General features: G+C 39.2%; 1 protein-coding gene across 1 annotated transcript in view; it reads left to right on the forward strand.

The window, feature by feature from the left end:
* SPATA18 (spermatogenesis associated 18) overlaps positions 1–11,689 on the forward strand; it is a 49,717-nt gene extending 38,028 nt beyond the window's left edge. The window contains exons 9-13 of the mRNA XM_012441129.3: positions 429–604; positions 3,180–3,303; positions 5,830–5,913; positions 9,003–9,048; positions 9,356–11,689. Of these exons, the coding sequence (XP_012296552.2) occupies positions 429–604; positions 3,180–3,303; positions 5,830–5,913; positions 9,003–9,048; positions 9,356–9,363 (438 nt within the window). The 3' untranslated portion in view covers positions 9,364–11,689. The remainder of the gene's footprint in view (positions 1–428; positions 605–3,179; positions 3,304–5,829; positions 5,914–9,002; positions 9,049–9,355) is intronic.
* The last annotated feature ends 502 nt before the right edge of the window (positions 11,690–12,191 follow it).

Raw genomic sequence — 12,191 nt, forward strand, 5'->3', positions numbered from 1 at the left:
GAGAGAACGTAGGCAATTTGCTTAGCACAAGACTTGGCATATAGTTAACACTCAATAAAAGCAAACTATTATAATGATTATTATGGTTTATAAACAATTCAGAATTCTGTGTTGGCACATCATACCCTTGCCCAGAATGGAAAAATAAGGAAATGATAAATAAAAGCCATAGAAGGTCTATTTCCTTGTTTTTTTTTAGGACCCTCTTCGCTTTTACTGTGTTATTTCTACTCTGTGTCCTCTTTCCGCCTTTTCTGTTAATGGGCGGCAACGTCTTTCTCCTTTTAGCACATGCACTGTTTTTCTGCTTTAACTTGTTTTGGCTCACATGCTGTTTCCCCACCTCCCGTCAGTCCTAATAGTGTTAGGATGTCAGAGTGTTTTTGTCACAGGTTGGTAACAAAGTGATGCCATCTTTTGTTTTTCAGGATGTGATCCGAGCCATGAATGTCAATCCCAAGATTTCCTTCCCTCCTGTCATTGACTTCTGTCTCCTCAGTGACTTCATCCAGGAGATATGTTGCATTGCCTTTGCAATGCAGGCCTTAGAACCGCCCCTAGATATTGCATACGGGGCAGATGGAGAAGTTTTTAATGATTGCAAGTAAGAGACACAGGAGCAGAGGCTAAGGGATTCATCATGAATTCATTGTCTTGTTTCTGTTTCCTTAGAACAATTTAGGGAAAAGAACTCTGGGTGGGGAAATCAGCAGACACTACCTGATTTCCAGGTCCTACCATATACTTCTCTGTACTCCAGGGCAGGACCCACTCCTGGAGTCATCTGCCATTGAGTATGTTGGTCTTTGGGGGAGAACTAATGAGGACTTGGAGCCTGTCTAGAACACTTTTTTTAAAGCTGCTCTATAAATACAAATGTGCATTACTTTCTATTGGTTTTTATTGCATTACTTAGGCCAGGTTTCTCAAAGTATGATGTGTGGATTACCTGCATCAGAATTACTCAAGGTACTTGTTAAAAATACACATTCCTGGATTACATTTCATGGCATTTTATGTAGTAGGTCTAAGATGGGGCTCAGGAATTCTCAATTTAACAAGCACCCAGGTGTTCCTTATGCACACGAATGTTTGAAACTTAGTGCTCTTGACTCTTTTGTCTAGGACCAGTAGATTGCTACCAACTTTCACAGGGCAAATATTCCCCTTATACATTAAAAGACATTCAATTAATTTAAAACATTTTATTGTGACTTCTTGAGATCACAGGATATAGCTGGAGATTATCTGGAAAGAAGCTAAGCTGGTGGTTAAGAACATAGGCTCTGGCCTCAGCTGCTTAGGTTCAAATTTCAGCTCCACCACCTATTAGCTGTATAATGTTAGGCATGCCACTTATGTTTTCTATTACTTAGTTTCTTCTCTATCCAATGGCAGAAATTATAATGCCTACTTCCTAGGGCTGTAGAAGTTTAGTTGAGATAATTCAGACAAAGCACTTAGGATGCTGCCCGGCATGAAGTGGGTGCCCAGGAAGTATTCACTCTGGGTTCTTATTCAGGTTGTAGAGTTATATACCCAGCATTCCTGCAAGCTTGTTGATGGAGGATGGATACTACCACTCAGAATCATTCACTTTCTTTCACTTATGCAAATCATAGCAATAATGAACTTTCCAGTTGCCTTACAGCATGCCATACTTTCTTGCCATTGCCCGGTTTCTAGTTTCTTCAACATGCATCAACTCACGAAAGAGCTGACATTAGGACGTTACACTGCAGTTGGATCTTTTTGATTCCCTTACAGAGCACATTGTCTTCATTTGTCTCCCTTTATTCCTTTCTCCTTTAGAGGATGGATAGTACCACTCAGAACCATTCACTGTTTTAGTTTATGGAATCTGCACATATCAAAGACTTCCATAGGGCCTCTCACTGACATGCCTTTAACCAGAGGGCATGTGCAGCTTCTGGGGCATTCTCTGGCCCGTGTGACTGGACATCTGTGCAACTGGAATTGGAGTTTCTAACAATGATTGGATTTGGTTCTACTTCTAGAACTTCACCTAACAAGGCTAACCCTTTTTTCACCCTGGCAGCCTTTTGTACATTTGAAAGCAATTACTCAAATCCTCCTCCTTCTGGCCTCATGGCTTCAGGTTTTCTTCATATAAAGTAGGTTTGGGATTTCTTGACAAATAAATTCATTTTTTTGGGATCTGTGCACTGTGCTCTTCTGAGTACCCCTTTTAAAGAAAGTAAACTGACCAGCCTAGAGGGACTAACACCCTTTCTATTCTTATTCTCCATTAATTCAGCTAACTTGCAGTAGTTTTCTCTTTCCTTCCTCCCTTCCTTTTCTCCCTCCCTCCCTCCCTTCCTTCCTCCCTTCCTTCCTCCCTCCCTTCCTTCCTCCCTTCCTTTTCTCCCTCCCTTCCTCCCTCCCTCCTCCCCTCCCTCCCTCTCTCCTTTCCTCCCTCCCTCTCTCTCTGTCTTTGTCTTTCTCTTGTGACAGTGTTCATTCATTTTGAGTACAGCTGAAACCTGCTATATTTCTACTTGTACTGTGACTAAACCATATATCTCCTCTATTTGTGCAAATACTTTTTAGACTCAATTATAGGACCTTAAACGTATTCACATTTCATTTCATCTTATTAAACTCAGCTTATTGTTCCAGTCTGTTGAGCTGTTTTTAATGTCATCTTTTTTTTTTTTTTTTGGCTAATCACCTGCATCTTTGAGCATGTTTTCTATATCTCATATGAGTCATTCATAAACATGGTAATTTATCACAGAATTGAGAGAGAGCCCTCAGCATCTTCTTAGTTTCCAATCCACCTACTTAAGTTAATCATCCTCCTATATTTCTTTTCTTTGTCCACAAAGACAGCACGAGAAATTCTATGGGAAGCCCAGTGGGATTTCAGATAGCTAGTCTACGTCTTCAGCATTTCCCTGAATTGCAACTCTGTTATCCTGAGAAGAGAAGGAATACAATTAGTTTGACATGACTTGGTCTTAATGTATCCATGCTGGGTCCCAGTTATCATTAGTTCCTATTCTAAGAGGCCACAACCATTCTTCAATAACAGAATTCGGATCTATATTTATCTAGATCTGAGCATAATAGAAGATGAAAATTCACACTGATGTTTTCCCCTAGTTATGCTCCATAATTGCTTAACTTCTCTTTTTTGTTTTGTGTATTTAAAACAGATACCGCCGCAGCTACGACTCGGATTTCACTGCTCCCTTAGTCCTCTACCACGTGTGGCCTGCTCTCATGGAGAATGACTGTGTCGTTATGAAGGGAGAAGCTGTCACCAAGAGAGAGGCTTTTGTACGGTGGCCTTGCATAGTGACAATTCATCCCAAGTGTTTGATTCACAAGTTTGAGAACATTTATAAACTCAGAGATTCTATAAAAGAAATTGATAAAGAGTTGATAAGATTTCATACAAAGGAGAGGATGGAGACGATTTTGAAAAGAACCAATTCTTTTCTTTGATTCTTCTATAATTCTGTGTAATTTCCTGGCAGTGATTTCTTTGCTTCTTGCTTTATTTAGAAGATGGAGCCAGGCATGGTGGCTCACGCCTGTAATCCCAGCACTTTGGGAGGCCGAGGTGGGCAGATGACCTGAGGTCAGGAGTTCAAGACCAGCCTGACCAACATGGAGAAACCCCATCTCAACCAAAATCAAACAAACAAACAAAAAAGAAGATGGAGTCAGTCATATTTACCTCCTCCATCTTACAATTATTATGTTTTAAAACCAAAGCCCTTTGAACTTATAGGAGGAGTTCTATAATTCTAAGCACTTAAAATTGATTAACTTTCAGGAAATGATTTGCCAAATTTTTACTGACAGTTCTCTATTTTGGGAAACTGTGAATGTGCCCTGTTTTTCTCTCCTTGGTATGATGTGTAGAGAGGGGAGGGATGGAGACATAGAGGGCAGAGGAGGTGGGAGAGAGGAGCCAATCAGTTTGGGAAAGTTGCTTCCTATATCCATTGGTTATACAATGTTTTGAATCTATAGAATGTTAAATACTTGAGCAGCCTTTAAAATGGAGTCTTACATACCGTATGTGAGTGTGTGGGAATGTACATGTTGTAGTGGGGATTGGGTGATGGAACTGGTAGTGCGTGGATATTCTGCATAGTTTATGTTATGTAGTTTTACTAGAATGAGCTAAGCAAAGCCCCTTAGTCCAGGATGATGCCAACAACTGGCTGATCTCTGTTCCTGTTCTCTTTGAACTGGAGAATAGGGGAAGTGCTTTATGGCACCTTTCATACATACAGTGGTGAAGGGGAATATTTTATTTTAAGAGAACTTAAGAAAAGGACTTTTTTAGCTTAAAAATCCCATTACAGTGAATACTATCTTAAAATATTTTGTTCCATAAATGTTGAGCCGTTGGCTGGGCATGATGGCTCACACCTGTAATCCTAGCACTTTGTGAAACCATGGCAGGAGGATCTTTTGAGGAGTTTGAGATGAACCTAGGCAACAAAGTGAGACCTCATCTCTACAAAAAAATAAATTAGCTAGGCATGGTGGTGCATACCTGTAGTACCAGCTACTCGGGAGACTGAGGAGGGAGGATCACTTGAGGTGGACAGATAGAGGCTGTGTGAGCCATGATTGCGCCATGTACTCCAGTCTGGGTGACAGAGTGAGATCCTGTCTTTTTTTTTTTTTCTGAGACACAGTCTTGCTCTGTCACCTGGGGTAGAGTACAGTGGTGTGATCTTGGCTCACTGCAACCTCTGCCTGATGGGTTCAAGTGATTGTCCTGCCTCAGCTTCCTGAGCAGCTGGTATTACAGGTGCCTGCCACCACACTCGGCTAAGTTTTATATTTTTAGTAGGCACGGGGTTTCATCATGTTGGCCAGGCTGGCCTCAAACTCCTGACCTCGTGATCCACCCACCTCGGCCTCCCAAAGTGCTGAGATTACAGGCATGAGCCACCATACCTGGCCTGAGATCCTGTCTTTAAACAAAAGAAGGTTGAGCCCTTAGAAATAGAAATTGGGTTTTGTAGATCTGACAGTTACACATGTTCTACAATAAAGCATACTTCTTGCTCCTACAGCAGTCACTCTCTTTTAAGATCTTATCTGCAGTGCAGTTTGGAAGGGAGGGAGAAGAAATACCCACTATTCTTATGTTTTACACCAAATAGCAATTGCCTTTTGATTTCCTTCTTCTCTCCCATCAGCTATCACAAACGTTTGTCCAAGCTTAAACCCTAAAACGAAATAAGGAAGTTCTCCCTAAAAGAAAGAACTTGGAAAAGAAAGGGGTTGAATTAAGGACAATTTTAAGGATTTTACCAGTAAAATCTCATTTTAGTGAATATAGCTTTCTTCTTACTTATTCATTTAGTTAGAAAGCAGATAGGCAGTAGTGGTGTTTCATTCATCCAATGATATTTATTTATACAATAGTTATTATATGACCCAAACACTGTGTTTATGTGCTAGAAATTTAGCAATAAATAAAACGAATACAAATCTCTACCCACATGGAGCTGACATTCTCCAACACTTTCAAACTCCTATGTAGTTTCTAATAGGTTACTCGTAAAAAAATTCTACTGGCACCAAACACCAGAATATCCCAAGGTTCATTGTAATGGGATTCTATTTAAAAAGTACCTTGAAGTTATTGCCAAATATTGGGCAGCTATAGGAAGTAAAAGGAGTATAACTTGTGCAGATGTTCAGTAACGGGCAAGTGTAATCATATCAGTAGAATTCTCATTCTATGGGATATGCATGTTGTTTTAAGCCATGGCAGCTTTCACAAACTCCTGACTATGTCTCTCTCTCTTTCTCTCTCTTTCTTTTTTTAAGTGGAATTCGGTGCGACCTCTAACTCGATGTCGAAGCAGGAGTTTAAGTCCCGTTTGCCCCCGTAGCCATATTAGTTTAAGCACGGTACATATCTATCTAATCATTTTTATACAAAATTCATCTATGGTTAACACTTTTTTCAACTCTACAAAAGAGGTGATTGTAAGTCTACAGGTGGAAAGAGAACCTGTTGCAACCTAGCTCCAAACTGACATTTGTACTACCGTGGGCTAAAGAATTTATTATTCTAGAAAGAAGTAGACGTAGTTTTATCTTTCCTTCTTAGTTCAAGGGATAGTAGATTTTATGTATTTCATAGTTTCATTTTTATCTTTGGATGAAATGAGCAATATATTAGAGATCAGATAGTCGACTGAAGAGTGAATGGGATACCTTAGTCAACTGATCTGGGCACAGGTACCTGATTCCTTTAGAAATTCATGTATAAGTTTGGAGAAATTGCTCAAATGGTCTGGATTTCAATACATTTTAAAGGGCATTGCAGGTATTAATTCGTTCTCAACGTCAAATTAGAAAAAATAAGAATAGGCTTTTGTGTATATTAGTTTTTGGAAAGATTGCTAATACTTCTGTTAAAGAAAAAAATAAGAGCAAAAACATCTGTTAAAACTATGAAGAAAACATCCCTAAAAACATTATTATGGGCTGGGCAGTGTGGCTCACACCTGTAATTCTAGTACTTCCAGAGGCTGAGATGGGAGGATGGCTTGAGCCCAGGAGTTTCAGACCAGCCAGGGCAACATGGGTAACATCATCTCTACAAAACAAGAGAAAAATCCCCAGAATTAGCTGGGCATGACAAAAAATCTGCCTCCCCCACCAAATTAGCCAGGCATGGTGGCATGTGCCTGTAGTCCCAGCTACTTAAGGAGGCTGAGCTGGGAGGATCACTTGAGCCCAGGGAGGTCAAGGCTGCAGTGGCCGTGATTGCACCACTGCACTCTACCCTGTCTTAAACAAAATGAAACAAAACCCTCCAAAATGATAAAAAACATTATTATGATTCACCATTATTCATTAATTCCACAAATATTTAGTCAGTACCTTTTGAATACAGGGCTAGACCAAGATGTGTGGACACCAAATAGGCTAACGATGTCCTGTTCCTCCAAATAATAATTATTTAAATAGTTGTTCAACCTTGTTTTAGAGAGTGGTGGAGAAGGAGAATCACATCTGGCAACCCTACACTTTTCTGAAATTGTCTCTAGCGTGCACCTATAGCCCCAAAGTTATAAAACCTCCTCAGCAAAACAACACCAAAACCAAAAACCCTTGCAGTTGATGAGCCCCTTACTGACTTTAATGAGCATCTATTGTGACTCCTGCATGCTCCTTATCAAACATTCTTCCTGGATCTGAGGGATGCTAGATTTAGGAGGAACACAAAAATGACAAAAACATGGTCTCTTCCCTGAATAGGTCTTAATTCAGGAAGATCATGAGATCACATCCTTTGCAGGAACATGGATGGAGCTGGAGGTCATTATCCTTAGCAAACTAACACAGGAACAGAAAACCAAATACTATTCTCACTTATAAGTGGGAGCTAAATGATTTGAACAGATGGACACAAAGAGGGAACAACAGACACTGGGGCCCTCCAGAGAGTGGATGATGGGGAAAGGGAGAGGTTTGAGAAAAATAATTAACGTACTAGGCTTAATACCTGGATGATGAAAATCTGTCCAAAAATCCCCCATGACAAAGATTTACCTATATAACAAACCTGCACATGTACGCCTTAACTTAAAAGTTAAAAAGAAAAATAAAATACGTGAGAGAGAAAGATTATTATAATTTAAACAAATTTACAGAATGTGATACAGTCTACAAATCAATACATTCATAATGTGATGCAACATGATAGTCAATAAAAGAAGCAGAAATGGCTAGAGTCATCAGACGAGATAGAGATTCCTCCCAGATTTGGTCATGAGGAAGGTGTTCATGGGGGAGGTAGTATTTGATTTGGTGTTTTAGAATGCGTGGAATTTCAATGGGCTAGGAAATTGGGAAGAAACATTCAAGTGAAGAAAATGGCCTAAAAATGATGGGGAAATGGAAAAGACATGCATCTGACACAATCCTTTTGCTCTTGGAGGTTTTTCCATGTAGCTTCATTATCTTTTTCCATGAATAAGTATTTATGTTAGGTAAAAGCAAAACTATAGTGCAGTTAGTGGATTGGTAAATAAAAAGGAAGTCTTGGGAGCATGATACTGGGAGAACCACAATTCCCCATTCTAAGAGGAAATGGCATGTCGGAAGAAAATACTATTAGACACTTACTGTGCAACAGCTATGGCAAATGCTAACTCTGGACTCTCATCAAAAGGCTTATCCATGGGAAATGTCCTCTGTGAGAATCCCTTATATCTTCTCTTTCTTTCTCATGTTGTGCTCAGAGAGAACACATTAATTTAAACTTTAGATGAGAATAAAATATATTCTCAAAGGTAAAACTGCAGCCAACTTTCTGTCTGTTTCTATCATCCTCTTGCCACAACAAAACGGGGCATATCCACAAAATAAAATACAAATATTTTTGGTTAGTCAGGTTAATTTTTGCTTATGTGGGGCCTTGATTCATCCAGAATGGATTCCTTTTTTATCAGCATCTATTTACCTAGAGTGTTTGAAAGCTCAGAACAATGTTAGCCAGTTACGGCTCTCCGGCTATGTCACAGACTTGTGGTTCCAGTGCAGTACCTTCTACTTAGTGAAGGTAAAGGTGAGATTTGAAAGGTGATGATTTTCTGGCTGCCTGGTGACTTTTATTAATAGAACAGAGTTTCTGACTTATAATTTTTATAAAGTATCTTCCAGAGATTATATAATCATTTTAGCTTTAATTTGTGAGTTTTAATAAATATTTTTATTTTCTGGAAAGCACTGAATTCAGTATGGCTGCTCTTAGGCCACTGAACCCAGCTTTTAACTAATAATATAATTTAAACCAAACTGAGTGCCCACATACTTCAGAAGTCTAAAAAGAATCACAATAGTCAGCCTTAAGGGGGGCATATCATAGGGCTAAAGTGCCTCAGCAAGCTATTTGGTTGGTTTTAGGAAAAAAAAGTATGTCAAAAGGATTCATTTTTTGAGCTTCATCTACTGTGTAATTCACGTTATTCTTTTATACTTTTCAGATGTCTCGAAGTCGGAGTCCTTCTCCAATAAGATGTGGATTGCCAAGTAAGTGGGATCAGTTCAGATGGATCAAGTTTTCTGCTTTATAATACTCCTTCTAGTCCTTAGCACTGTGCAGCAAAATGAATGTTTTGCTTCCTAGGGAGCATCTTTTTCTTCCTCCTCACACCTTTAATGTCTCGGCCTCTGGCTGATGGTACCCTGGCAGGTCCCATTGGTCATGTGGGAGGAGCTTCCAACCAAGAGGCCTCATTGCCATAAACCTAGATTAACTACCTCTTTCATTTACGCACCTCCAAAAGAAAATCGAAGAAAGTGACCATAACGATGAACTGTTTCTTTTTCTCCCTAGGATTTTAAAACCACCAGACCTGCTCCTTTGCTCCAGGGCGTGGAAACAGCTGCCTCTCCGGTGCCTCCATCTGCCTGCTGTGTGTGCCTCAGACCTCGCTTAAGATCATGTCAAAAGGCAATTCTGTGTATCACTCCACACAGAGAGTTAAATGTTTTGGCTTAGTGCATTTGTAACTTTAGATACATTGCATTTTATTTTATTTTATAGATACAAATTCCATTAATTTCATAAAAACGATTGTATAGGTGTTTAGGATCATATTCACTTGAAGCAAAGTCCATTACAAAGGTTCAGGATTTCCATCTCAAAACACTAGGCTCTTTTATGGGAACTAGGTGAAGTAACTGGGGAAGCATTTACCATGCGGAGGCTAAAAGAAAAGATGAATCATTTTAGTTTGCAGATGGATTGTAAATATTGTAATCGTTGGTATCAGCTTTAGTTTGAAACCAACATTAGGTGTTTTAATTTCCCTTTAAGGTTCGGAAGACAGCCCTAATCTCAGGTCGGGGAACTTATGTTAGTAGCAGTGGCTTAAGGCTAAGTGTAGAAGATCATTTAAAAAATATTATTAGTTGGCTTGATTTTGAGCCATTAGTTGGCTGATTTTGAGAGTACCCTGTTTGGTTCATTTGAGTAATTAATGTCCAAGAGAGAATTTCTTTGTTCCATAAATGTAGAGCAGTGATTTGACTAGAAGCCAGCTTTGAGAAAAATGTTAATTACCTCATGCACATCTCCTGGGAATATTTCAAACTGTTTTAATGCATGTGTTATATATCAAAGTTTCTTAGGACATGCTCTTCACCTGTTCTACCTAGTTATTTGCAAATTCAGACCTCCTGTTGAACTCCATCTGACCAAAACTACTTAAACTCAAGGCCTAAAACCAGGGGCACCATTTACTGATTTTAAATTGAATATATATCCCTTGACTTCTTCACTGTCAAATACTTTTGAAAGTTTATGTTCAAGATAAGAATGGAATGTTGCTTTCTTGCGATAAGTAATATTATTTCCGCCTTTTTTTCACTTTCAAGCCAGCTTTAAACACAAGCCTTACAAACGTCTGCTTTCTCCATATACCTTTGAGAGAGACACTGAATTGGCCTTAGCTGAGTTTTGTATAAGCTCAGTGCCAGAACCAGCACCTGATGCTTTTCAGGTGAAAACAAAGCGAACAGCTTCTGTAAAGCATCTTATTCCTGTGCTGGAGGTTTGGGGGACCTCTCAGTGCCTGCCCCTTGAGTCTAATGGTCACCAACTCATTTTGAAGTATACGTTGAATTTTTTGCCCTCTTTGCATATTTACATAGTCATCACTTTGAAGCAATACAGTGTGCTGGAAGGAGCACTATCTGCCTAGGTAACTGCTAGTGCTGACTTGGTCATCAGCTTGCCTTGAGCAAGTTACTTCATGTCTCTGAGCCTCGGTTTAATTGTAGGGTGAGGAGGTTGGATAAAATTAGTGGCTCTCTTAACCCTACAGACTCAATGTTGCCTCTCATAACAAATATTTTATTCTGAATATGAAATGAAAATCAAAGTTAATATAGTCATCTATGTGCACATATAATTTTAAGCAATGAACATAGTACCCTAACTATAATATAAAGTAGAAAAAAGGAAAGCAACTTTTAATAAAATAAAATTTATTTCAATAAAAAAGCTTGGGTATAACCACCCTAGAAGATAAAGTTAAGTCATTAGATGCCTGAACCTGTATGTAGAGCCAGCAGCTACAAATGAAGATCAGTGTTCTGGCAACAGAAAATCAGTGTTGTCATTGGATGTGAGTTTCTGAAATGGCAACTCTTGTTAATGTTTTGAACAAAAAAAATCTTATAGTCTTGCCCTGATTTACACAGCAGTTGCATTCCTGGAAAATTCAAGAGTATTTTAAAAACATGCAACAGTTACTGCGTGTTATATATTAAAAGGTCTTCACTAATATCTCACTAAGGAAGGGGAATGCCTATATATCAGAATTTTTTTTCAGGAGTCAAGCACATATACTGATTTGGAAAAAGGCACAGGTAGCTCAGTTTATTTGCTTTCTACCCTGCCTGGGTATACTCTGATGTGAGCTGTAACTACACTGGGAAAGCTAAATAGTCTCAACATTTTTGGAAAGAATCCACAAAGCCAAAGGAGACTGACCTATACTCATTTTATCTGGGGATGTACCTTACTCTTAGAGACTCTGAAAAATGAAAAGCTTTTATTTTGCAATCTGGGTATAATGTTAGTTTCTAGATTTTTGGCTAACATCTAATAATAAAATTTTAAAAATGTTTTTATAACTCTCAGTTATTTCAATAAAATGCTTTCCTTCCACAGTCCTAAGTTCCATGATGTTCTTTACCCATCTGTATTAGTCCATTTTCACACTGCTATAAAGAACTACTTGACACTGGGTAATTTATAAGAAAAAAGATTTTTTTAATTGACTTCATAGTTCCGCATGGCTTGGGAGGCCTCAGGAAACTTACAATCATGGCAGAAGTTAAAGGAGAAGCAAGTGCCTTCTGCACAAGGTGGCAGGAGAGAGAGCGCAAGGGGGGATCTGCCGAGCACTTTTAAACTGTCAGATCTTGTGAGAACTCACTCACTATCATGAGAACAGCATTGGGGAAACTGCCCCCACGATCCAGTCACCTCCCAGCAGTTCCCTCCCTCGGCATATGGGGATTACAATTTGAGATGAGATTTGGATGAGGGCACAGAACCAAACCATAGCAATCCCTGAGGCCCAAACCAGGGCCACAGATTCATTCAGAAACACTTACTGCACCCTGCGCTGAGGAAGACCCTGGGATTGCTGCAGTTCTAT

This window comes from Aotus nancymaae, unplaced genomic scaffold (assembly GCF_030222135.1).
Source record: "Aotus nancymaae isolate 86718 unplaced genomic scaffold, 86718_ANA_hifiasm-v0.15.2.pri h1tg000006l, whole genome shotgun sequence".
NCBI classification, from domain to species: Eukaryota; Metazoa; Chordata; class Mammalia; order Primates; family Aotidae; genus Aotus; species Aotus nancymaae.